The 26,310-nt window shown below is 40.8% G+C and overlaps 2 protein-coding genes across 5 annotated transcripts in view; one reads left to right on the top strand and one right to left on the bottom strand.

The window, feature by feature from the left end:
* Nucleotides 1–4,797, top strand: part of FSIP1 (fibrous sheath interacting protein 1) — a 79,761-nt gene extending 74,964 nt beyond the window's left edge. For all 4 annotated transcript variants that reach the window (XM_071744355.1, XM_071744352.1, XM_071744354.1 and 1 more), the window contains exons 12-13: nt 426–972; nt 3,963–4,797. In XM_071744355.1, coding sequence (XP_071600456.1) covers nt 426–972; nt 3,963–3,985 — 570 coding nt within the window. In that variant the 3' untranslated portion in view covers nt 3,986–4,797. The remainder of the gene's footprint in view (nt 1–425; nt 973–3,962) is intronic.
* A 5,734-nt stretch (nt 4,798–10,531) lies between these two features.
* On the bottom strand, nt 10,532–25,891 carry THBS1 (thrombospondin 1). The gene is made up of 22 exons (XM_071744351.1): nt 25,711–25,891; nt 25,426–25,520; nt 24,134–24,711; nt 23,514–23,589; nt 23,072–23,268; nt 22,759–22,884; nt 21,676–21,769; nt 21,201–21,374; nt 20,637–20,813; nt 20,156–20,329; nt 19,844–19,971; nt 19,570–19,722; nt 18,864–19,082; nt 18,192–18,299; nt 17,691–17,850; nt 17,193–17,311; nt 15,340–15,574; nt 14,723–14,950; nt 14,294–14,565; nt 13,778–13,875; nt 13,534–13,673; nt 10,532–12,916 (listed from the first exon to the last, which is right to left on the bottom strand). The coding sequence occupies exons 2-22, from the start codon at nt 25,493–25,495 to the stop codon at nt 12,909–12,911; spliced, it is 3,534 nt and encodes a 1,177-aa protein (XP_071600452.1). The 5' UTR covers nt 25,496–25,520; nt 25,711–25,891; the 3' UTR covers nt 10,532–12,908.
* Nucleotides 25,892–26,310: the final 419 nt, after the last annotated feature.

Below are 26,310 nucleotides of genomic sequence, written 5' to 3'. Positions count from 1 at the left end.
AGGAGCTGAAAGTCTTTGAGCAATGAGCTGTTTTGCTCTCAGAAACTGAAATCTTAAAGTGTGCCTATGTGTGTAAACACAGTAAACCAAGATATACCAAGAAGTTTGTGCTTTGGTAATTAAAAAGCATGAATATCTTATGGCAGACTAAGCCAAACCAAAGGTCTCTCAGTGCATTGTGGACACCAGAGTTCTTTCTTAACTTTCACCATCTAACCTAACTAGAACCTAGTGAAGATTTTACATAAAAGGTATAATTGCTTAAATGTATATTTAAATTTTGTTTGAATTGAAAAGCATTGATATCAGTTTAAGAGTTCTGCCAGTGCTTTTCTATCTATCCAACTATCTTATGGCACTGCTTTTCATTAATTATATTTTGACAGACGGAATTCTTGTGTCCCCCCCCCTCTTTTTTTTTTCAGACTGAAGAAAAAATGAGCCTCTCTGAAGAGCAGCTTAAGACCCTGTTGGAAGAATGTGTGCAGGCTCCGAGAACAATGAGCAACGTTTCCATGCCAGAGTCTCAGGAATCTCTTTCTTGTGGATTAAGTCCCTCTTGTTACACAAGTCAAGACTCCACTCTTCACTCCACATCTACTTTTTCCAAAATGTTAGTTGAAGACCATATTGTAGGCATGTTAATGGCTCAGGAAAAGGCTGGAGTTGAAGACAAAAGCTCATGTGTTAAGGCAGAGAGTGAAATCCCTGACTACTATATCAGCGAAGCATTGGCTGATAGTCACTTATCAAAGGATTCACTGGCCCAAACAGGGGAACCTGATGACCTAGAAGGCTTACAGAAGATGGGAGATAAGAGTATTACTGAAGGTTACTTTATGTCAAGAGCACTCCACAGAAAAAAGTTGAAGAAACCTTCTTTCTTGGGTGACCCATTATATTGCATCAGCATGAACAATGAGCCATGCACAGAGGCTGACATTCTCAGCATACCACTGCAAACCAAAGGAGGTGAGACTCTTAACAACTCTTTAGAATAGGCTTTTGATTATGATGGAAAAAAGAAGCAGGTTCTCACCAAAGGTATGCACCAATACACACTGATTATTGTGGTGGGGACAGGATGTGCTTTTATAGAGCATGAAACTGTGCCAAAAATAATACACACAAAATAATAGAATGTGTATTAAAAATCTTGCCCTGACATGACTGACTATGGGACTATGACTCTTATGAAATACAATATTGATGTTGATTAATTCTGTCACCTGGAAAATACTGTTGACAACACATACAGATAATCTTTTTGGTTGTAGAAGATCATGTTCACTGTTTTACAGAGAGTAAATATTTTCCCAGTAGTTGGTATAACATTTCACACAAATCCAAATGTTTCTTGAATGTTTTTAATGTGGTAAATTTAGTAGTATAGAAACAAACATGACCTATCTATATTAAAAATAAAACATGGTTTTCAGGGAGCTCAGGATTAGATGTAGAAGATAACAAAACAAATGCATACTGCATCATTTCTATAAATTACTTTTAGTTCAGTAAAAAGAAAAATAGACTTGATCCAGAAAAAAAAATAAATTCACCCTATTATAAAAAGATGTTGGAAATGTCTCTATATTTTATGTCTTATGCTTACAAGCAATTATGTAGTAATATTGCAATCTAAATTTACATTTAGATTTTTAACCTAAACCCACTTTATTTCTGGCAAGCAAACTGTTCAAGTAAGCTGGATTTATGGCAGGTACATCTACATATTTAATTTTGTTTCTAAAAGTTGTAGCAGTGTGAAATTGTTTGTGATTAAAGTGCTATAGTTTGATTTTATTAGAAAACAATAAGTTTTGATAGATCTGTCAGGCTTTTGTTATACTGGTAATCAGTTGCGAATTTGGTAAAACTTTTTTCACATTCTTTGGGGATTTAGAAGAACACCCTAATGCCTGTTTACTTTAAGCATTCCTTAATTATGATCACAACTGTTTCTTTGAAGGTTTGTAATTGATCTTTCTACAGTAAAGGGAAAGTTAATATATTTTTAAAGTGAGTCCGCTTATCAGAAATCAAGAAGACTTATTATTAATGTTTTTTACACTGCCAAACTTTGGTATCCACACACATCTGCCATATTTGCCAATGATGAGATTTGGACCGTAGCTGCAATAAGAAGAAAATAGAAATACACCAGCTGTAGAAAAGGTTGGACTTTTTTTTTTTTCCTCTAACAGGTTAGTGTTCAACTAACCTCATGTTCCAGCCTTGCTCTTCACGTAGGTGCAAGCATCAGAAGAGTGGAGCAAAGGCAGGAGGAGGTGGTCTGCCCCAGAGGGGAGTGGGGGGGCAGTGGTGGGGATGGGCAACACCACAGGGAACCAACTCTGCCAGGGACAGCCTGACATCAGGCAGGGTACACCCAGCTACACACTACACTGCTGGCATTCTTCAACAGCTACAGTGACAGATATTAAAGTTTACCTGTCTGCATTCACGTGGTTTAAAGTTGTCCCCCCTTCAGTCTGAATAGATGTAGTACAGTCAGAGTCGTATCTGACTCAGCCCCATGGGCTGTGGGATGGGGTGTGTGAAATGAAGCAAAACACCATGCACTGCATTTGCTGTGTAGTGAAATGAGTGATAACTGTTTGTACCTGTTGTGGTAGACATAGGCACCATGAGATAATTTTAGGATAAGATTTCAGCTGTTTCATGTTAAAAGTCTTTGAAGGGAATGTGTTAACGTTTATCACATATGAATTTTAAAATCTTGGGGCCATAATCATGCATCCTGTCAGAGCAATGCAATGGGTGTTTTGATAATCTTTTTTCAGTAGTGGCTGACTAATATTCAGCCATATAGCATTCAGACCTGGATGGTTAGTAAAGATCTTGGTTTTATGGTCTTTTTGCTAACCAAGTATTTTTTTGGGGGAAAGTGCTCTGAATTTTCAGAGTTTGTAGATCTTTTAATTTTTACTAAAAACTTAAATCAAAACCAATTCTATTGTTACAGATATCATTTCCTCATCAGGCTCTGAGTCTTTGTGTTTGATTTTTAAAAATGGTGTGAACAGGTTATCAATAATTAGGCACAATATAAGTGCAACATGTACAGCCTAAACCAGAAAACACTGATAATTTCATGGACTTAATTTGTTTCCCACAAGGGTGACCCAGTTCTGTCCTAGGCAATTATTCCTGGCATAAGGAAAAGATTCTGATTTTTATTTAATTTATGAAATTGCCTGATGTATTCTATAGGTAAGCTTATTGTTAGTCCAGACAGATGTGCTAATTATGTTGAGGGATGAAGATCCCAGTGCATTGCCATTTTAAGGCAATTACATCCACAGATGGAGGTGTCAAGTGTATTTTTATTTTGAGACATCTACAGCTGAGATTTATTACAGTCGTAGTTCTAAAGAACATTTAAACATCTATGAATAATCTTTTGTAAAAAGTTTTATTTTCTGGCCCGCCACAATGCTCTTTATGCTCTGTGTAGTGCTGTGTAAGCAAAAAAACTGTGTGTATGTGAAATGGGCTTAGCAAAATTTCTGTTTTGCAGTCATTTTGGTATTGTAGTATGTGATATAGATTTACTGAAATTTATTATTTATGGAAAGATTAACACCACTCATATATATATGTATATATATGAAGGAAACTGTCTTTCAGAGGTAATTCCTTCTTCTTGAAGGAATCAATAATTTGTATCAGTCATATGCATGTAAAATATAGGTGATGTTTACTGAGATAAACAGAAGCTAGACTTACCCACATTCAGATATGAAAAGGTTATTTCTCTCTCAATTTTTCTGTCATATGAGCCAATTGGTAATTATTTCTAGATTTGGTTGGTTGGTTAGTTTTTGTTTGGTTTTGGGGGGGGGGCATTGATTTCTTTTTCACAAACTGCTGTTGCTTCTTTATCTGGCAAAGACTACAGTGCTTGCAACAATTCAGTGTTATTCTTTTCTTTTTTACAGATTCTGTGAAGACTGAAAGTTGAGGGGAGACTGACTTTACACTTCTTTACACAACAGGTTTTCTAAAAGTGTAGTTTTCAGACACTGTGAAGGCAATGAATTATCATAATTGAAAACTGTTCCGTGAGATGATTTATTCTCAAGAGATGATTGTTTTTATCATTATAATACATTCTGGCAGTTTGATTTCAAAAGAAACACTTGCACTTCACTAAAATTTCCTGGGAGTGCTCTGTCTAATGAATTAATGTAGATAGCGTTTGTGTATCTGGTAGACAGACATGTCTTTGCTCTTGAAAAATGCAAAATACAACCTGCAAAATTCCATTTCTATCGATCAGACTTCATTTAAAAAGTTGTGAAATATCTATAAAAATTTTATCTTTCCTCCTTTACACACAATCTACTTTTTTTCATGAAGTTAGAACCTGGCCTCTGTTATGCTACTGCAGTTTGCTGGAGGTTGCAACCTGACTTCTGAGCCCTGACTTGACCAGGCACTTGGTTCTCTGCCCGGGGGCTTTCGTCTGAACTGCTGGTTTGATTTGAGGTAAAGACTTGCAGAAGTCCTCTGCTGGGTCAGAACATCAGCACCAATCTGCTCAGCTATGTCTGATTCTTGATCCTGCAGACAAAATCTTATCCTCTGGTTAAGAGGTGTAACTGAGTGTTGAAAGATCACAGTCCCTTGTGAAGGCTTGGGGTGAATAGAAGTGAAGGGGTTCAGAAGTTTATCCTGGGTATTACTGGATTGTGGAATGTTATAGTAATAGCAAACTTGAAGATCCTAATGCAGCTGGTTTGTGTTGGAAATAATAAATATTCATTACAATTTTTTGCTTGTATACTCTTTATTATTTCTCCAGAATTTTCTACTTACTATCTGAAACAATGGTTTGGTTTTAATTTTATGTGCTGTAGTATTAGAGTAAGGAGTCATTGTTAAAAACTCATGGTTTTCTTTTTAAAATTTTTTTTGTGAGGTTGGGGAGAGGTGTTCTAGCAGAGGAAAATCAATAGATTTTCCCAGCAACAAGCTCTCATTTGGGACACGCTAAAAGGACAAAGGATTTCTGAGAGACTGTACGAGTCTTTAACATTCAACAAGAAAAGATTTATGGATACAGTCTTGGCTGTATAGTGGGGATTGATGGCATAGGGCTTACCTGTACTTCTCTGAATGTTTAAGTTAATTCACATATTGTGCCAGATTTTATTCTCCTTTATGAAGTTACCAGTCTGGGTGGATGTGCACTTCTGAGGAAGTGGTAACTGCGTGTATATAGCAGAGATCAAAATCTAAACTAATTTTGATGAATTAAAACTCCAAAGGTGACATTCTGTTTGTGGTGAGCAAGTGTTATTTATTGTTTTATTATCTGATATTTTTACTTGCTTTGAAGCAACAAGAACAAACCCATGGATACTGGGCATTCTATATAGTTCCATGGGATTATTGTAAGCACATTTCACGGAGAAAAATCTTGGAATCTTATCTAGATGTATTCCGTAAAAAAATGTAAGCCTATGTCATGATTTCTTCATTGTAGATATAATCAAAGCAATACTGATAATTTTTAAAAGAGCATTTTCTGTGCATGTATGTTACTCATGCACGACTGTGCACTGGCCATAATCTATTCACAGTCCATTTGTTTTCACATGGAATTCATGTTTTAAAGAATCTTCTAAAAAATGTTGTTAAAGTGCTCAGACAGTTTTTGAGTTCAAGTTTATATGTAGAGCATCTACAATGTATATTGAGAGAAATACTGCTTAATTCTTAACTTTCTAACGTATTTTGTTATCTTAAATCTCTCACTGTTAGGAAAAAGCTTTTCCCAGCACCCTGAAGGAAGAGCCTGTCCCTGACCAAGACTTACAGCATTCCTGAAGCCACTTACAGTTTTTCTTCACATCTGGCACTTCAGGGATAAGCAGGCAAATTGGAATGACTGTTGGCTTGAAGTGGATATTCCAACAGGAACTCTATTACTTCACTCCCAGTCTAGGGAAGTGCTGAGCACCCCACACCAGTTGTGGTCACTGCAAGCTGCAGAGACTCCTGAAATGCTGTTCTCAAGTTGTATTGGGTCAGTACCTGAACTCTCAGACTGTGCCAGAAATTAGTGATCTAATATTTATCTCTGCTTGGTTGCTACTGATTCTTTGAGAAGAGGTGCACTATCAAGTCAAGCCCTCTTTTGTTTCTTTTCAGTCTTAAGTAAAGCTGTAGGCAATAAAATTATTTAGTAAAGCATTTACTGGTATGAGGCATAGAATAAGGGAGGTGTTACGTAAGATATAGTGACGAGGTCATTAGCTGAAACATCACCAATATTGGAGTAAAAGGAAAGTTGAATCTAGCAGGATTAATGGATTTTTCTTTGTTTTTCTAGTGTCTCTCAGTTGTGACCTGCAATAACCCCTCCCCGGAGCTCGCCACTGGAATTCCAGCTGCATTGGAATGCGGTGGTTTTTCCTCAGGGAGTGATGCAGCAGTGTTAATTAGGATATTTAAATGAATTTTAATCTTCAGCCTAGCTCAGGATTTGTAAATGTGTTCTCTACAATATATACCTTCACTCGGCATAATTTGTATTTGCTAAAAATCTGTGGCAAGTCACTTTTTTACAGTCCTTTCTGTTTCTGTTCGTCCCTGGCAGAGCCCAGGGGGTTTTTAGAGTTTACTTTCTGACGCTTGGACTTTGAGATCTGTTTTATATTGAGGAATAAGAAACTCTGTCTGTGTGTGTAGGGTTTTGCTCCTTTGTGCTGCTTATTTTACAGCACCAGATAGATAATTTTGTTCCAAAAATTTAATGTTGGTGAAAACAATGTGAAGAAGAAGATTTTGGTGTGCTTGCATCTGCGTGCTGAGCAGCCACCAAACCATTCTGCCATTGTCACTGAGACTCCTCAGCAATACACATCCAGTGCATGTGTTCATGGGGGGCAGTGCTCAGCCACTAATACTGATTTATTTTAGTCTGTATGTTTCAGTGCTGCATGGTTTGTCCTTTAAAATGATGAACTCCAGAGTGGTTTCCTCTGAAAAAAAGGGGTGATTCAATAATTTTCATGAACTATATGTGTATATGTAAGTATATATGAATTGTTTTTATTAATTTAATGTATGTAGTATATAGTATAAAATCCATATATTTTAAGTAGGTAGATTTAAAGAACTGTAGTGTAGATTTCAGTGTGTTGTAGTGGTGCAAGAAGTTCAGTTCAGATTTACAGTTACTAGGCAGATTTAGAGTGGTTTGAAGGTTTTTTTCCATTTTAAAGAGAAATGTCATAAAAAAAAAAAAGTTTGTTGAATGTGGACAACAAAAGGAGTGAAGCTATTCTTATCTGTCCAGAATTCGAGTTTAATTTAAAGTAATTCGATCAAAGGGTGAAAAAAAAATTCCAGTTCATCATTAAAAAAAAAAAAAAAAAAAAAAGAGAGAGAAGAGGAAAAAGCCTCTCAACAATTCTCAGCCAAATGTTTTTTTCCAAGCCAGATGAGGGCTGGTATCTACTCTGTGGCTCTGTAGTGCATGCCTGCCCTCTCACTTCCCCAGCAGAGCTCCTGCAGAGGCAGTGGACATGCTGAGCACAGAGTGAAAACAGGCCCTGCAAAAAGTGTCTGTGCACAGATCAGAGAGGAAAGGGCAGCTGAAACGTGTCAGGAGAGCAGCAAGGACTAATCTAGAAGTGCAAAAAATGATGCCAGTAATTTGTGGGGTAGAAAGAGCACAGTTGATTTAAAGACCTGGGAATACAGGAGATACAAGGGATACATGAGATGCTGGTTTTTGCATCTTGATTTCTGTCATTTCAGTATTGACAAGATTTCTTACATTTTATTGAAAAGATACTTGTTTTCTAGGTAAAATTTCAGCAAATTATATGAGAATGAACTGCTTCTCTTTGTTTCCCTTCTTAGAAAAGCTTTCTAACCACAGCTTGAAATCGGATCTCTCATATACTGATGACACTTCCAAGAGTGCTTCCACCCACAGTTGCAAAGAAAAAAAAAAAGAAAAAAGGAATATTGCAATTCCAAGAACAGACACAGAAAACAAGGTGCTTTGGCAGATGCCTCAGAAGTTGTTAAATTAGGGAGGTTTTTGAAATCTAGGAAAAATAATGACTGTAATAGTTTTGGTGGTTTTTGTTTTGTTTGGGTTTGTGTTTTTTTTTTTGTTTTTCTTTTGTTTTCAACAGATTTATTTATTGAGAAATAATTACTCTTTTATTTGTAGCTAGATTTAAAGGCCAAGAAAACTGTTTCCTTTTTAAGTAAAACAGAGGCACTTGAATACTACTAATGTTATAACCTACAGTTATCCAATTATACGTTTCATTGAGGGATTGGCTAGAATCCAGGTGCAGTAGTTAGAATAAAGGCTCCCTGTTATTTAGGTCTATGTGAAATAATTCACTGCTTGCAATTGAATCTGCAGTTGTTAAAAAAAAAAAAAAGCAAACTGCAATGCTCATAAGTGTGTATTAATTTCTGGAGTGCTCAGGTAAATGAATAATTTTGATTTACAGGCAGATAGTCTGTATTTAAAACTTTTTTTTTTCACCTAAAAATTAGATGTCTTCTTGTAGAAATTCTGTTCTATGCCATTATTTTCCTATTGTTTGCTTTGTGTAGCTGTTATGCATAGTTTTGGTGGGAAGGGTATTGCCAGAGGCATTCTACCCTAATTTTGCAATAATACTAAAATGGTCTCTCCATACTCATTTTGTGGGACACTAACATAATATCTAAACAGCACTCAGTTTAGCTCTTGGTTGTGATGCCTAGGCTAGCAGGTCTTGAAATTGAAAGCTACTGATTAAAAAAGTAATTTATGTTGAAAGTCAACCACTTAGCATAATGCAGACTTCACTGCAAAATGATGGCAATGTCAGTAAAAAGTGCAGTGTTGTCAAAGACGCAAATCTTGCTACAGTTACTGGTTTTTATCTCCACAGGTTACCAAGGGTTGAGTCCTACACTTCTTGAACATATGTTTGATGCAGATGACCACTTGAAAACTTAGGCTGCTGTATTTGCATGGGTTCTGAGAAGAATGTGCTACGGTAAGAAAACATTTCTCTCTCTGCATTAGCAAGAAACACGAAGATTATTTATGCAAAATGTTGACCAAATACCCAGTAACACTAGAAGTGGCATCCAGTAGTTGAGACCCTTGTGTGTCTCACCAGCAAGGCTCCAGGGAGCTGGGGACACCACATTTCCCATATCCTTCACCTATGGAATTTTTGCCCTATGGAGTGTGGCCATTTTCCATGCTGTTCTCAGGGAGGCAAAAAGAGGTTATGAGACCAAAGTTGCAGGACATTTGGTAGAACAGACCCAGAGATGGGTTACACTGATGGTTCCCTGCCACAGGACACTGCATTGTCTCGCTCCAGAGAAGTGAATCAGAGAATCCTGTAACTAGCAAGGGCAGAAATTCAGCAGCCACTCATATTTTTGAAGCAACAGATTAGAAGTTGTCTTTTTTCTCCTTGTTCTCAGTGGGATAAAATAAAACATACAGGACTGTCCTCAAAAGTTTATAGACAGAAAGGAAAAAACTTTGTAGAACAGAACTCTTCCTTCTCAGGAAAAGGAGCTGTGAGGATTCATCTTGTGTAGTGAAATGAGGCAACCAGGTGGCACTAATTGCCAGGTAGTGGGCATGAGCTTGTGTTAAGCCCACCTGTGCCTGATTAGGGCGGGCCCCTACTGCGCATGAGCAGGATTAGGGGGCCAGTAAAAGGTGAGGCTTGAAGCCCAGGCCCAGCTCACTCCTGAGGAAGCCAGGGAGGAGGTTGGCTGCTTTTGGAGCAATAGCACTGGTCCAGGCTGGTCAGCCCTGAGGGCAATAGACTCAGAGCACTGTTCTGGTGTTACACCTGGTTGGACCTTGGAGCATCTTACCCTAAGAGAGGTTTGTCTTGCAACAATCTTGCATACCTGCAGAACCTATAAAACTCTTCTCATGTGTTCATCTAGCACCTGGCTTTGCTAACGGGCTCATGAGACGAACTGCTGCTACAAGTAAAGATTGAACAACTAGCTGGTCCTGAATGCTCTCATTTTCAGCAGCTTGTTCCATCACTTGATACAGTGTCACAGCATCAGCTTTTTGGTTGCATGAGCTGTCCTGGTCTGTAGGAGATGAACAGACACTCATCTGCCCCTGCAGAGAGTGATCCAGCTGCCTTTTCCTGTGAAAGAAATAGAGGGCAGACCTGGCCAGGGCTTATTGAAATCCCCCAAAAAGGGTTTTGCCCATCAGGGGCACAAGTCTAAACAGAAGTCTTCAGTGAAACCTTCAGCATCAAATTTAGCAACTGCCATGATACCTACCTGCAGAAGTGCCTTCAGGTGGACAAGCTGTTACACCTGGGGTAAAAGCACAGATGCATCTCCTCTTGCCATAGTTTTAATTAAAAGACTGTAGAGAAATCTTGCTTTGGAGCTCAATTTGACATGAACCACAGAGCAAGCTGTTAGCATATCAGTGATCCAAAAAAGCATTAAAAAGCAAGAATAAAAACATAGCACAAAGGTGTAAATATAAATGTCCTGGTTGGTTTATTGTTCTTTGTATGTAAGAAGCTTTATTGTACAACTTACACAACTTTAAAGTGGAAAATGGTTAAAAATGTTTACAAAAAAGCATGTTCTTAGAAAATTATGCTAGCAAAAACATCAGGAGAAGGGAAGCAAAAAAAAAAAAAGTCCTCAGTTCAGTGTGCAAACATTTTATAAAAATAGAAATACTAACTCTACAGGTAGCATTTCATGATAAATTATTTAAATAGCATATCTACACAATTACACGATTAACTATTACAATGGCAATGAGAAAAATAATTTATAAAAATACAAGCACTGGTATACAAGATGACAGGAAAAAATATAACACAACATTAGAAATTGTATTTGAATTTTTTTTTTCCAATGCCATTTCCTTACTGGGAATACATGTTCTGCAAAGAAATTTTGATTATGTACAGCATTAACTTTAGTACTACAGTAGCTTTAAAGTTTGTTAGACATTTGAACTCTGCTTAATCCAAAGGTTTTTCTCAGTCACACAACAATGAGGTAATATTTGTACGTAAAACTTTCACTGTGTTAATTTCATTATTATTTTTTTAAGACAAGGAAATACAAGGATGCTGCCCCTTCTATTGGGGAAAACAGTCTTCTGTCAATGTACATCAAGCCCTCTCCCTCTTTTGCAAGGAGCTCCTGAAATTCTCTAGTCTAGGAAGAATTCCTGTTGTAGCTGCAGGTTGCAAGCTACAGTCAGTGTGCAGCAGCACAAACAGCCCATTGGAATGGATACTGATGGGGGTCATTGGGCCTCTCTGCAGTTGCCTCTGGGCCCATATTCTGGTTTTGGGTCAGGCCCACTGACCCAGTGGCCAAGCACTGCTCACATGCCCCAGCACTAAAAGACTGGTGGTAAATAAATTGTGGTAAATGGCATTCCCCCATCTCCCACTGTGGATGGGAGACAGGAACTGCTCTAAACCATCTAGAGAGAGGTGAATTTTAGCACTGCAGAACCATTGGCTGCCAGGCTACCTTGCACAAAGAAAGGAGAAGCCAACACTGAGCTCAAACTGAGAAAAACAAACATCCCATTCCTCAGACCTTCACTTCTCCCTGCACCTCAAAGCCTTTATGGGAAAATTGCTCTTTGTGACAAACATCACCACTATCAGCTCCAGACAATTTTTTTTCTCAACTAAAACCCCTCTAGTTTCAATATAGAACAGAGTTAATAAATAATCTGTATTTACAATCTTACAGTCATGGAGACTTGTAACAACGATTAGGTGGATAGTCTTGACGCATTTGTTTGTTTCTTTTTTTAATCAATAATTCTTCAGTCATAACATCAAGGATATGTAAAAATAAATATTTTACAATTTCAGTATTTTATCTACAGGCCTCTTTCCCTCCCTTCCAAAGAAGCAAGGGGTTAAAAACCTCTATGACAATATAGAAAAGGAATGTTTTCATTACTATTGGTTTTTTGTGCCTTTTTAACCATAAAAAGTGAAGCACATGCTGGTTTCCTGAAAGGCAGCACAGTGCTAGCTGAGATGGTGGTGCTTTCTGGCACCATATTTGAAAGAAAACATTTAAAGGTAAGAAAGATCTGCATCTAATCAGGAAAAAAAAAAAAAACAAAACAGAATCCAATTGTAAATCCCGCTTCTCCCACACAACGCTGGTGTGATCCAGTGTGCCAGTTTTAATCCTCTTTCTCCCTCCCATGATAGAAATCTGTTTTAGGATACCTGTTTTACCCTGTGTAATAGAGCAGCTGATCTAGCTCCCCAAAAATAGAGTAAAAGGCTGTGTTTTCATCTGAAAAATATGACATAAAACAATAGTTTCTCCAAGTTAAACAGATGTAAACCAAGGTAGTGCAGCCCTCATTAAAAAAAAACTCCTCTCCCCCCTAAAGAAGAGAAGACCTAGAGTTCACCCTCCCACCCAAAAACCCTTTTCCCCACACAATGAAAGGTCTTCAGTTTAAGTAGTCCACAGCACATCCAAAGATGGTCTTTTTACAAAATGCTACTCCATGGGACCTCCAGTTTGAGAGGCAGTGACACTGCACTGTGATAAACAGCAAACAAATGTCTTTCCTACTGAAAGAAGTATGCTTTGTTCAGTGAAGACAATTCTCATTTGCCAGACGCATTTGTTTCCTTCCACTCAGCAGAGGTCAGATACCAAGCATGTTCTCACTTTCATTCTCTCAGAAGCATTCTCTTGAGGCAGGTCATGTGTTTCGAGTCCACATTTACGCAGAAAGAAAAAGGAAGGAATAATACAATGGTCCCAGGATTTGTAAGGCTAAATGTTTCAGAAGGTGCAATACCAGCATTTTTAAATAGTCTCTCGATCCAATAACCTTGTGATTATGGATCTGCAAAAAAGGAAAAAGGAAGTTATTTAAAATATTTCTGCATATTATCCACGATTATGTCTAAGACTTTAATCCTTAGAGACCTTTGTAAATAACGTTGGTAAAGACAACTGAAAGTGCTTAGGACTTTGAGTTAGTCTTCAGAATCTAGTCTGTGTAGCCATTACATGATGAAACAACGAAGCAATTATAATTTAAGAAGACTAGGACACCTGGAACTAGTCAAATGCACATATCTACTGAACTGCAGGAGTGCAGTGTATGGACAACCTACTACTTTGCTTGCTTTTAAGCAAAAAAAGTTTTTCCATGTCAGACGATTGCTTGCATTTTAACCTTGTACTGTCAGCTGTGTTGATTTCTTGTAGTGTGCATTTTAAAGAAGATATTTAATATCTTAACGTGGATTTCTGGTACTTAGATATAACAACATAGAAATATATTTTGATTTTACATGTTTAACTTTTAACTCTGAAGAGCTGAGGTAAGCCACGAAAGATCATGGGTGAAATTTTCCTCTTAGCTCGTTTCTTGTTCTAGTCTGTTTTTTTCTAGGCACAGCATTCTTGAACCAATTCCTTTATATGGTATTATAAGAAATACAGTGTATTTCTTACCTCTGCATTCATATTTAAGATCTGAGAAGAACACCATTTCTTGAGAGAAGACAAATAATCCTAGCCGACCACCAGCATATGTTTTATCATAGATTGGTCCTGAGTCTGCCATGATTTTCTTCCCTTCATACATTACAACTCTACAAAGAGATAATAGGTTAGTTGTCTTTGTAAAGATGAGCCCAACAGAAGCTTTTCAGGCATCCACTTGTGATAATTACTTAAGATACAGGATGGTGCTTACCTGATGTAACCAGTCTTGGGTCTGTGGCTAAGACGCCATCTGTATGCAGTGAAGTCTTTCCAGCCTATATGACGAGGGTCATGCCACAAAGTTCTCACCTACAAAAAATGGCTTTTTTTTATTAACCAAAGCCTGAGATAACATAGCCATTATTTTGATCAAGGTGTGTGCCTTAATGACTATCATTCTGGCTAGTAAAGGCTTAAAGTAAGTCATTAGGCTGTATAATGGCATCTTTTGAAACCAGCTGCTTTAGATTTACTTTTCAATATGTAAATAGGAAACTACTCTAGCAAATAGGAATCAATTCCAGAAACAATTGATTCATTGCTGCTGGAAAGCCTGTCTGCAGCAAGCAATCCTGTTAGTTTTATACAATAATTTGCATGGCTGCAAATTATTATGCCAAGAAGACTATGTCATTCTGATCAGCATGTGCTTGTAAACATCTAACTTTTTGGAAGAGCAGCTTTCCTTGCAGTGTGGAAGAGGAGGTTATCGAAGTGCCACTCTTACCTGGCCAGGAGTGTTTCCTGTGTGCCACAGAGCATTACGAAGGTGTTCTCCTGGACCAGTGGTAGAATTCACAACTTTGATGGAGAGACCTGAGTAGCCTTGAGCTTTGGTTGGTGTGGAGTCCCAATAAGACTGGGTAATTTGCTTCCACATGACAACATAGAAACGACTGCTAGATTGGTAACCAAATACAAAGCCAGCATAATCATCATCCCTTTCTGTATTGATGAAGAAGGTGCCACTGAAGTCCACAGCATTGAATTCATCAAAACCTAAGGGGGTAGTATTACAGGAAAAAGTTACTCATGCTGCTATTCTGTGATTCTTAAACAACTCCTTAATAGTTTCTCACGTTCTCTCCTTCCCCCCCTCCCTCCCACCAATCAATCAACCTTGTAATGTCTGTTAGAGTTAAGATTTTCCTCTTACCGACTGCAAGGCCAGGGTCACAGTTGACTGTCTGAACCAGTTCTTTACCCTGGTGACGAACAACCCAGTTTGGATCATTTTGGGATGTTCCTTTGGGATCCAGGGGAATCATTTGAAATTTTCGGAAATCAGTTTCACTAATTTCCACATTTTCAGGGCAGATATCATCAATGTCTGGCACACTGTCTTGGTCAAAGTCATCTTTGCAAGCATCTCCACGTCCATCACCTGCAGGGCACAAGTAATTTCACCATTATATCACCATTGCTGCTTGCTTCCAAGTCTCACAACATGGAAGTGAAATCTTCATTGCAGATCTGACTGCCCAGGTACTGCTGCCAGACACACTACAGGAGCCAACAGCTACTGTATAAATGCCCTTTTACTCCAGCCCTTTATACAGCATGTATAAATGCCCTTTTACTTACTGGTGACTTATTCCTAAGTTAGATATGTGGCCATTTTTATATTGCTTCTTGCTCCTGAGGATCACTATAAACAACATTGTCTTTCTGTTACTTGAAAGTTTTGTTCAACCCCAAACAGTATGTGGGTAAAAAAAAAGCAAACTATTTGAAGATACTCTTAACATGTTACTATGATACTGGCAATCTTACCATCAGAATCAGCTTGATCTGGGTTGGCAACCAATCTGCAGTTATCTTTGTCATCAGGGATGCCATCATTGTCATCATCATGGTCACAGGCGTCACCTTTTCCATCCTTGTCATGATCAGCTTGATTGGCATTGGGCACATAGGGGCAGTTATCAAGATTATTTTGATGGCCATCTTCATCTATGTCCTGGTTGTTGTCACACTGATCACCTATACGGTCAGAATCAGTGTCTTCCTAAGAAAGGGAAAAGGAGAAAAAAAAAGAACATTTTTAAAAGACACTTAAGAAAAGACTTAAATAGGAGTCTTACTATCTAGAATTAATTGGGATTCTTGCTCGCTTTAGCAAGAGCTGAGATGAATGCAATGAGGTATTTGAATTAATGTAACTTTTTGGCTGCTTTAATTTTGCCTTGATTTTAATCAAAATCCACAGCACCAGAAAGCAGTGTGGTCTTTAGCTCCTCTTCTCCATTCTGCCCAGTGACTATAACCAGTCTACCATACTGGACGTGGGGTACATTATCTCCCACCTTCTCTGGCAGCTCCCTGGTTCCAAGGTCCAGAGAAAGGTAACACTTATCTGTACATAGCCAGTAAAGATTATAACATTAAAACACAGTCTGACAGATCTTGGTTTTACAGCTTCCACACCACATCATAATTTTCCTTAACCTAAAAGCTTATGATGCTCTCCATTCTCCCTGACTCATCAGTCAAGACCCTTAGTGGGTCCCAAAACTCCCTTAAGACTGCATTAACTGCTGTGCTTACAGATCACATATTTTAACCAGTCATTTGCTTAGTCAGGTTCTGAAATAAGGAAAACAATTCAGTCATCCCTGAGACTGCCTCAAAGTTTAGTCTAAGTAGTCTTGTCAACCAGCACTGGTGGATGACCCTGTTGTTATGATTACCTTGTTGTTACAAGCACACCACACAGTGTGAAGAGCTGCTTATTCTGCTATTTGGCATTTAATATCCCTGCTTCTAGAATTTGGTTAAAAAAGTGTTTGAAAATCCTTCAGACTTGTATTAAGATTTCAAAATGTTCAGAGTAACATTGCCTGTAAACATGGAGAAGAAAGCATAAAACATCTTCATGCACTTCCTACCCTAAGGGGGAAGCAGTAAAGCAAGTGACAGACTAAAATTTTATATTATCTGTTTAAATCCTTCAAGTAACACTGCTTATGGGCTACATGACCCTACTACAATAGACTCCACTGATTCTAACCCCTCAAACATTCCAGTTATGTCCCTGAAGCTATTAAACTTGTGGCCTTGTACCTGACAGGATGGCATGGGCTTTATCTGCTTCTGCCTTGAAACATTTTTGAACCAGGAAGTCGTGGGAGAGGCTGGATTCCCTCTGGATTTTATGAAGAGGGATTTTAAGTGTCAGAATACACCTTTTCCTTAGAGAAAAGCAGCCTGTGCTGTCTTCAACATACAAGTAGAAAAGGTATCTTTTTAAATGCAGCTGTTTCTGAATTAAGGACAAAGACTAAAGAGCAGTTTTGTGCAAACACAGCACTACAGGCTACAAAGAAGGTAGTTCCTGCCTACCTAGATTTCATTTCCTTACTAAGTGAATCACCACAACTGACAAACCTAAGAAATGTGGAGGAGAAGGAGTACATGCATACTCTATCTTCTGGAGTTACTTTTTAGAAAATACCTAGCAGCTGTGAGGGCATGCTATTTGATACAAGTGCCATTTGGCAAATGGGTAAGAATGATTTGTGACAAGTAAAATTAAAGCTGTAACCTGCTCAGATATTTTCTACAATACACAATATACTATATATTTCTAACATCAGTCTTCTATTTACATAACATAAATCCCTTACCTGGTCAGGATTGTGCTCCAATGGACAGTTATCACACTGATCTCCAACACCATCCAAATCTGTATCCCTCTGGTCTACATTGTAGACATATTGGCAGTTGTCCCTTTCATTAAGGACCCCTGTAAAATTAAGGAGAGTTCATGAATCAAAGTCAAACACCTCAATGCAGCAAAGGAGCTGCAAAAAAGCCACTGCACACTTAATAAATTTCTGAAAGCAGCCTTTGAAAGCTTTGCAACTTGACTCATCACTAGCTCTGCCACATGCTTCTGTTTCTACTGCTTTTGAGAGCAGAGCTAGAATTTGTGTATAATTCAAAGTGAATTTCCATTAGCTGTAAATATTGCTTCAATAGTCTTTATGTCCTGAAACCACCAGAGAAGAACTTCTGTCTGTTCAGGGATGAAATTCTGGTAGGAAATCAGTGGTACACGTTTATGAAATGTACCAAATCTGTGCTTAGAAAGCCACCCCAGGGAGTGATTAGAGGCCACGTACCATCTCCATCAATATCCACTGCACATGCATCTCCTTCTCCATTGTTGTCAGTGTCAGTTTGGTCAGGGTTGTGATTATAGGGACAGTTATCACAGCGGTCACCAACATCATCCCTGTCATAGTCATATTGCTGTGGATTGTAGATGAATGGACAGTTGTCCTGCAAACGCAAGAAAAGTCAGATTATATAAACCCCTCAAATTAAAGCTTTAATCAGATTCTGTATATGCTTGTACAAAGGAGAACAGGCATGGAAACAGTTAAACCTGGAATGCTTCTACCTTAAAACATCCTATTGCCTGCATGAATGTAGGAATGGCTGAATAAAAACGAAGATTTAGTGAAGCTCAACCAACTGCAGAAAGTTTGTCTGCATAGTTATGCATATCTAGAGGTTCCTAGGACGAGTGTCAATACCAGCAATTTCCTATAGTTGTCCCTTAATCTTAAGAATAGAAGGTAGACCCCAGGCCCAAAGGCTGTTCCTTTGTGTTGACTTACCCTGTCATCAGGAATACCATCATCGTCATCATCACTGTCACAGGCATCACCAATCCCATCCTTATCATAGTCTTCCTGACCAGAGTTGGGCAGATTAGGGCAGTTATCCTAGAAATGACAGAGCACACAGATCTGTTTACTTCTGGAATGACTACCATAGGGTGTTCAGCAGGTAAGATCTAAGCCCATAGGGAAAAACCATACTACCTCAGTTAGGTAGGCATTCCCTTACTGTAGTTCTCTCAATTTTAGCTAGTCTTTAATGTGAAGATGAGTTTTAGGAAGCCATAGGTCCAATAGTTTTTAAAACAAAGATTTGGCTACTTTTAAGACTCAGAGCCTCTTTTGCTTCCCTGTAGGCAGATACCTGCCAGAGCAAATCTGATCAGGAATAGCCTAAACTAGATTCTTCCTAGCACATTTATAGCAAATGTGCTTTTTTCAAGCTCCATTTTTTCCCATAGTGCAGGAATATCTAAAGTACAGCAAGATCCTATTAGCAATACCTTGACAATTTTATGCCTACACAGAGGGATGTTCTTCCAGTTCTCTTTGCAGAGGATGACTTAACTATAACTAGAGACCTGCTTTCCACCTCAAACCAAACATACTTTGTTTATTTCTCAGACACAGGTTGTTATAACAGTAGATAAGAAAACAGGATAAACTTACTTTTTTACAATGGTAAGTGGCATTGGCAACACAAACAAGGTTCTCATTTGGCCATCCATCCAAGTCAGTGTCTTCTCCACAGATGATGCCATTGCCAGCATAGCCTGGTTTACATTCACAGCGATACATGGGGTCACTGAAGTGGCCAAGGTAATTGCACTTGGCATTCTTGTTGCAATCATGTGTTCCATCTGTGCATGGATTACGTGGCTTGCAGACCTAGAAAACCACACAGAAATTATATTCACTGTGGATGTCTTTTTATCCCTGATTTTGCCCAGAGATTCAAATAAGACATTCAGAATACATGCTTGTTTTGGTCAGAGAGTCTTCAATCAGAAAAAAAAAGCCTCGCACGTTATTTTTTTCTGCTCTCCAACTCCAGGAATGGTCTTACCACTAATTATTTTTTCATGTTGAAACTTTATTTTAAAATGGAACCAAATACTAAAATATCTTAGGCATGTGTTGTTGGATCATAAGTGAATACTGATTAAGTTACTCTCCTAGAATTATGTATAATATCTGAAGCCAGTGATTTTTAAAACTCATTTTGAACTCCATTAGAAACTGCTAGATACTCCTGTTCTGAATGACAGAGGATGGTGTTTTATGAAACATACCAAGTCTTTCTCCCCTGAAATGCACAAGTGCTTTCTGCTCTTTGGAAACTGAGGTTTCACAACCCACAACAAGTTGAAAATACCTGCTTGTTTGCCGTGGCATCCTCAACGCTGCGACCAAATGGCTGTGATCCAGAGTAACGTGGAGGACAAGGCAGGCAGTTGTACCCAGGTTCAGTGTTCTCACACCTGTGTACTCCATTGAAGACAAAGCAGGCATCAGGAACCTCTTTGCACTGAAATACAGGAATTTAAGGTAGAGAAGAACAACAGTTAGCATTATAAAAGGCTGGAATTTTATTCTCCCTTCCCATTTTCTTTCACTTTCTTTAAAGGACCAAACTCTAGTCTTCTTACCTCATCGATATCTTGGCAGTGGATACCATCACCATGGTAGCCAGGAGGACAGGCACCACACTTCCAGGAACCATCAGGGGAGCTTGTACATGAAGCCCCTGCAAAGCAGGGATTGGACAGACATCCATCTGAGAAAGAAACGAGAATGTGTTAAACAAGGGACACTTAGCCATGCTGCTATAGTACTGTAGTTGGCCCCTATGCAGATTTAAAGTTCTAGCACTTGTGTTTTACAGAATTGTCAAGTTTTTTAAGCAGTGTTTTCAAGATTGTCCACAGCCTTCAGCTATTTCTAGGAAAATGGATACTCACCAATTGGACAGTCCTGTTTGTTGCAGACCTGAGTCCCTCTAGCTTCACCTACACAAGTCTTCCCACCATACTGAGGCTCAGGATTATTGCAGAGACGGCTACGTTTTTGAAGTCCTCCTCCACATGTCACTGTGCAAGCATCCCATGGAGACCAAGGTCCCCAGTTGCCATTAACTAAATGGAGAGAAGTTAGAAGACATGTATAGCTTTAAATTCAGTGGTACAACTAGTTTCAACCTAAAGACTGTTACTTTGTAGCAAGAGTATAACCAACATTGTTCAGTCATAAGTGAGTGAATTAATGAACACAGAAGAGCCATAAAAAGAGCCTAGTTTCATCTGAACCTAACCTTTGAGGTTTTACTTAGCCTACTTCTTAAGTGTAAAGAGAAAAGATGACTAGAAATAGATTACATAGCAACTAATCAGGAAATTCACTGCTTAGGCTGCCAAACAGTAGTTACTACCTTGATGCACTTACTTGGGCAAGGATCTTTCTGGCAGGATTTGTTTTCTCTTGCCTCGCCCTCACAAGGTTTGCCATTCAGCTGTGGTACTGGAGAGTTGCAGAGGCGAATTCTAGTGATGATGCCAGTGCCACAAGTGACAGAACATGATGACCATGGTGACCAGTGACTCCAGCCACCATCCTGTTTAACTGTAAGAAAGAAATGTCCATTATTAAAAGAATCTGAGTAATGTGCTTCAGCTGCACAGCACATAGAACATAGCCAGCACCAAAACTGTATCAAAGACTCTATCTACTGGACAGCCTCAGCACCATCACAGATCAAGCTCTTCTGTCACTAGAGAAATTGCATACCTGAACAGGCCTCAAATTTTGTCCTGGGAGCAGTGCCCAAACATGCCTATTTACTGCATGAACTCTTTGCTCCCCTTTACCTGATAAATTTAAGTTCCTAAAGCTAGAAGCCAATACATCTGTCCCAGTGACAGGGTTACATGGTATTCCTTGCTGTTAGTGTCAAACCAGGAAAAGCAGCCTGTGTTTTACTACCAACATGAGCAGAGAAAATATACTTACATCTCTTGTCACACTCCTGAAGGTGGCAAGTCCGAGTCTGTACAGAAGACCCTTCACAGCGGTTGTTGAGGCTGTCACAGGATCGCCCTCTCTGCTGAATCCCATTGCCACAGGTCACAGAACATGTGGTCCATTCAGACCAAGGAGACCATCCATCATCTGCATAATCACTAGCTGCAGAGGGATACAGCTCTGTTACAGCTCTGAACAAAACTCCAGGTATGTGTCTTTTTTTTCTCCCACCCCTCTCTCCACAAAAATGGACAGAACTGTCCCTTAAGAAAGCCACATGCATCTTTTCTTGTACAAGATAAAGCCCATGAAGTAAAATGTTTCAGTGCTCACACACACCACCTAAGTGGTTAACCCTACTCCAGGATTGCAAGGTTCTATCCAGTTGTGGTATACTTTAGAGCAGCAGGTTTCTAGCTAGATGAACTGTCATAGAAACATGAAGGTATTTTTAAGTACTTACGCCAGCATCGGGGGCAGCACTCCCCATCAGGCACAGTAGCATTGGAACAGGGCATGAGAGGACAGGACACTTTCCGGCATATGGTTGCAGAGTTCTGTAAAGAATTGTGAAATTTGTTATAAGCAAGTGGAATATAAACAATGCCTCCTGAAGGTAGTAGCTTGGTCAGAAGAATGCTCTCATGACTACTGTTTTCATCTCCCCAAGAAAACGACTGCATTAAGGCAATTATTGGTAGGAGAGAGGCAAATGCAGAAGGCACAGTATCATTAGCTGACTACAAGACAAAGAGGATATAGAAGAGGATGCAGAACTTAGTGAGATGTCTTAGATTATTGCACATGCACAAATAGTTGGCATTTTGTTTCTAAATAAAGGCAGGCTAGTTAACACAGTCTGGTAGACTGGAACACCAAGATCTTTTTGCTAGGGTATTCTTACAGTAAAAAGAAGCAAGCAATGAGTTTAAAGACACTCTATCTGTGTGTACCAGATTCCACAGAAGTGGAACACAAAATGAAAATATCTTGCCAGGTGATCCTGGGATCTAAACAGCTAAACTCAAAGGGATTGCTGTTCCATATAATCTGTAAGCAGCTAATAGGACACAGCTAGAAGCACTCGTTAAATAAAGGAAGAAAAAAGCCTAAGCGTGTTAAATTTATGAAATACTAGAATGTCTTTTCCTACTAAGCCAGTCTTCAATGAAGACAGAAGCTGAATCTAAAGTATTCCAGGCAACAAAGCTGATAGTACTATAAATTTGATCAGTTGGTTCTGATGCTTAGCAATTCATGGACTTGTAAAGAACACAGGCATTCTCCAAATTAAGGAGCTAAAAGCATGTGAATAGCTGTATCAGTCATGCTTTGTACAATTTTCTAAAATACTGCTGTTGTGCTGTATGAAAACTGCATTTATACCAGGGATCTAGAGTAGGATGCAATCAACTGAACAATTCTCTGGCTGTTGTAGTATGTCCAGTTCTATGTAGGATTTACTCTAACAAAGCATGTAATTTAGAAATACCTGTAAATTTAAACTCATGAATTTATATACATTTATGGATATGTGGAATCTTACCTGGCAGGTACATTCAGTGCAGCTGTCAATAGTCCACTCTTCTTTATTTTTGTGCAAGATTCCATTATGAATGCACACTCCAGGAGTGATCTGGACCACTTTGGCAATCAGTTCATTTTCTTCAGTCTTAAGAGAAGGGAAAGGGGAGCCAAACAGAGAGAAGGCATTTAGAAGTTAATACAGAAGACAACCTTATCCACGAAAGTCATAGACTAAAGTTGTTACTGTTTCTGCAGGCCCTTAAGTGGCAGGTTATGATTCATTCACCGAGTGCCACTTACTGAAAATCACCATGAATTTCACCAACACTCACCACTTTGCGAACTCTGTCTTGAAGTGTTGTAACCATGGACCGGAGTCCTTGGAGTTCCACAAACATATTTGTCAGTTCATCACAGGAAAACCCACAGACTGCTTGCATGTCCTTCGTTTTATGGCCGATGTAATTAGTGCGGATAGCTGGGCTGGAACCATTGATGGGGTTGTCCAAAGTAATGATGGCACTTGTGGCTAAAAGACAAACACACACAATGCAAATGCATTTTGTACCACGTGCATTTATCATTCCAGGGTAACAGCTGCTAGACAGCTGCCACTGGGTTCATTACGGTGCCTGCAGAAATATAATCTTATTCCTTATGCAACATGGACTTGCATGTCAGCATACTTCTGAGTCCCGTTTCAACTTGTCTTTCCAACGTAATGAAGAAGCTTATTTTTAATAGGTCATTGGATTCAAAAGATTGTAAACTTACAGCTGGAGCAGCCTTTGTTCCTCAGGATAGTTTCCAGAGTTGTTCCAAACACAAACCGCACATTCTGCAGCAGTCCCTGTGGACAGAGGAAGAATTACAGCTACTTGCTGCAACTTCGAGGGAAAATAGCACAGCTTGCACAGGGAGAGCTGGTGGACACTTAAGGTCACAAGATCATTAAGAGTAATGTCATGACAAATGGCATACTAAAAATGTAACTTTATTCTCCTTAACAATAACAAACCTCACTTCCTAACATTCTCACACATGACCACTCTCACTGGCAACTCTCCGTGGAGGAAGAAAACACCCTGTGAACTTCTGAATCTCCTAAGAAGCTGAGCAATGAAAATACCACCACCTGTTTGGAAGCTTCAGTGACTTCTTATTGCTACAGAAAGTTATATCCCTGCAAATCTAATGCTTCACCCTTCAATTTCCATTATTAAAGTTTAATAGATATAGGCATGGTCCACATCAAATGTACAAAAACCAGTCAGCAGTGAAACCTTCTCCCTGTTATCCATGTCTTCATGGCTATATAGGCTGGTTGAGTAGCCCATGCACCTTCAAGGCAGATGACTGAAAATAGTAGTTAAAAATCTAAGTGAAAGTTTTACCTGGAAGTTGTCATTGACTCCCCCCTTTGCAATACGGAGCCTGGCACTGGTGGCCAGGTCCCTTGTGAAGATGTTCTGAATAGGGATGTCCAGTTCAGCATTCTCCATTTTCTCACACCCCACGTAGAGCTGAGCCCGGTCTTCCTGCACAAACAGGGTGATATTCTTCCAATGTCCTGTAGCTAGCAAGGCATCCTCTACTGACACTAACTGCTGCTTTCCATCCCCAGAAAGACTCAGGTCCAGGGTGCCTGCCTTGCCATTTGATACTAGACTGAAGACATGTCCAGAGCCATCTTTCTGTTCCACAGACAGCAGTGTGCCTCTACTCTTCTTGGCTTGCCGGAGAGTGGCCAGGAGGATGAAGCCCTTCTCAGCATGGATGGCATCTAATAAGTCTTGGAACTTGGAGTCAGGGACAGCAGGGATGCGAATTGCATCTTCAATGCGATAGGCAGGGCTGGAGGATTCTGGTCCCTTCACCAGGTGCACCCCGGGTGCCCGGCGCCCAGCTCCCTTCCGAATGTAACCAACGAGTTCAAAGAGATCAAAGACGCTGTTATCATCACTCCGGGACTCTGCAAGAGAGGTCAGAACAAGCACCATGAGCAAGGGACAAGAGGAAGCCAAGTAGCTGTCTCCTAGGACCGCTTAATGTAGTGGCTCGTGGTGAGCTCCTCACGTTAGAGCAGAGACAGCAGCCCCGATGCTGCGGCAGCGCTGCCGGGAGCTGCTGCCTGGGGGTACGTGTGCATTCTTGTACAGGAGCCAGTCGGCACAGGAGTGCCAGGTACCCGCTGACTGACACACAGAGGTAGCAGCCGTTCTGGCACCTCATTAAGCTCCACCAAAGGGGAAATACCCAGCAGAAGCCCTAAACGCAATCTTCCTACTCTAGGATACAGCAAAGCGAGTTGCTTAGTCCAGCCAGGTGACAGCAGCAGCTTCTCTATAGCACCATGACAGCAACCTACTGCCCCAGTTCCTTCTTCAGCCACTTCTCACATCACATTCCCCATTCCTCTGCCCAACACGGAGCTGGGGAAAGTACGTGCTCAAGTCCCAGAGAATCAGCATTTTGATCTTTGATTGTTATATGGATTCTGCACCAGAGAAATGTCCTGTTTTGCTTAACTATCAGACGCTCAGGTTCAAACGCTTTTGCTCACTGGAGCTCTTCACCGCCAAGGTGAATTTCAGCTGCCTGTACAGACTATACAATAAATTATTTCTTTTTCTTTCTCCCCTTTCCCTGTCAGCTCTGAGTACCCCCAGCACAGAGCTGCTCTTACCTGCAGTGCGCTTGGCCTCCGAGACGCCGAGCGTAAGGAGGAGGAGGAAGAGCAGAGTCGTTAGCCCCATGGCAAAGGTCTCTCTCCGAACGGGCCTGGGAACCGGCAAAAGGGAGAAGGTCACCGCGCTGCCGTCGCACCCGGGATCTCCCGCACAGCGCACCGGCACCAGCGGCTCCCAAGGCTCCCGGAGGCGGGGAGGCTGCGCGGCGGGAGGCAGCAGGGACAGGGCAGGTGCCCGGGGATGGGGCAGCGAGCGCGGCGGGAACCGCTCCAAGCACTTACCTGCGGGGAGAGAGATCCGTGCGGGCGGCGCCGGTCTCCAGCGCCTCCGGCTATTAAATATCCTCGGATAACCCTCGAGTGTCCCGGCGGGGGAGTACGAACAGCGCTTTCGTCGTGGCGGGCACAGCGGAGCGGCAGATCCCGGGACCCAGACTGCGGGATCGGCGCTGCCGGGAGCTCTGCGGGCGCCGGGCGCCGCGCGCGGCTTTAAAGGGCGGCTCGCATTCCTGGGCGCGCGGCGGGCCAATCGGCGGCGGCGGGGCAGGAAGCGGGGGGCGGGAGCCGGGTGGCTCCGCGGCCAGAGACAACTTTCCACCGGGGCCGGGGGGCGGGGACGGGTCCGGTGCCGCCGAACCTCGCCGGTCCGGGGAGCGGCGGCCCCCGCGCAGCTCCTGTGGGGCGGTGCCGCGCTCGGCCGCGCCGCTTGGGGGCGCCCCGCGAGCGTCCGGCGCTTGTCCCCCAGGGCCCGCAGGGTTCTCTCTCTGCCGCCTTCCCGTCCGGCTGCGGGGAGCCGCGGTGTGCCTGGCGGGGGCCCTCGTCCCCAGAGCCGGCGGTGACCCGCGTCTGGCACCGCGCCTGTCTCGCCGCTCCGCGCCTGCC

The sequence above is a fragment of the Heliangelus exortis genome, chromosome 5 (genome assembly GCF_036169615.1).
Source record: "Heliangelus exortis chromosome 5, bHelExo1.hap1, whole genome shotgun sequence".
NCBI classification, from domain to species: Eukaryota; Metazoa; Chordata; class Aves; order Apodiformes; family Trochilidae; genus Heliangelus; species Heliangelus exortis.
Note: the sequence above shows the minus strand (reverse complement) of the source record. Positions and strands in the feature narration are given on the sequence as shown.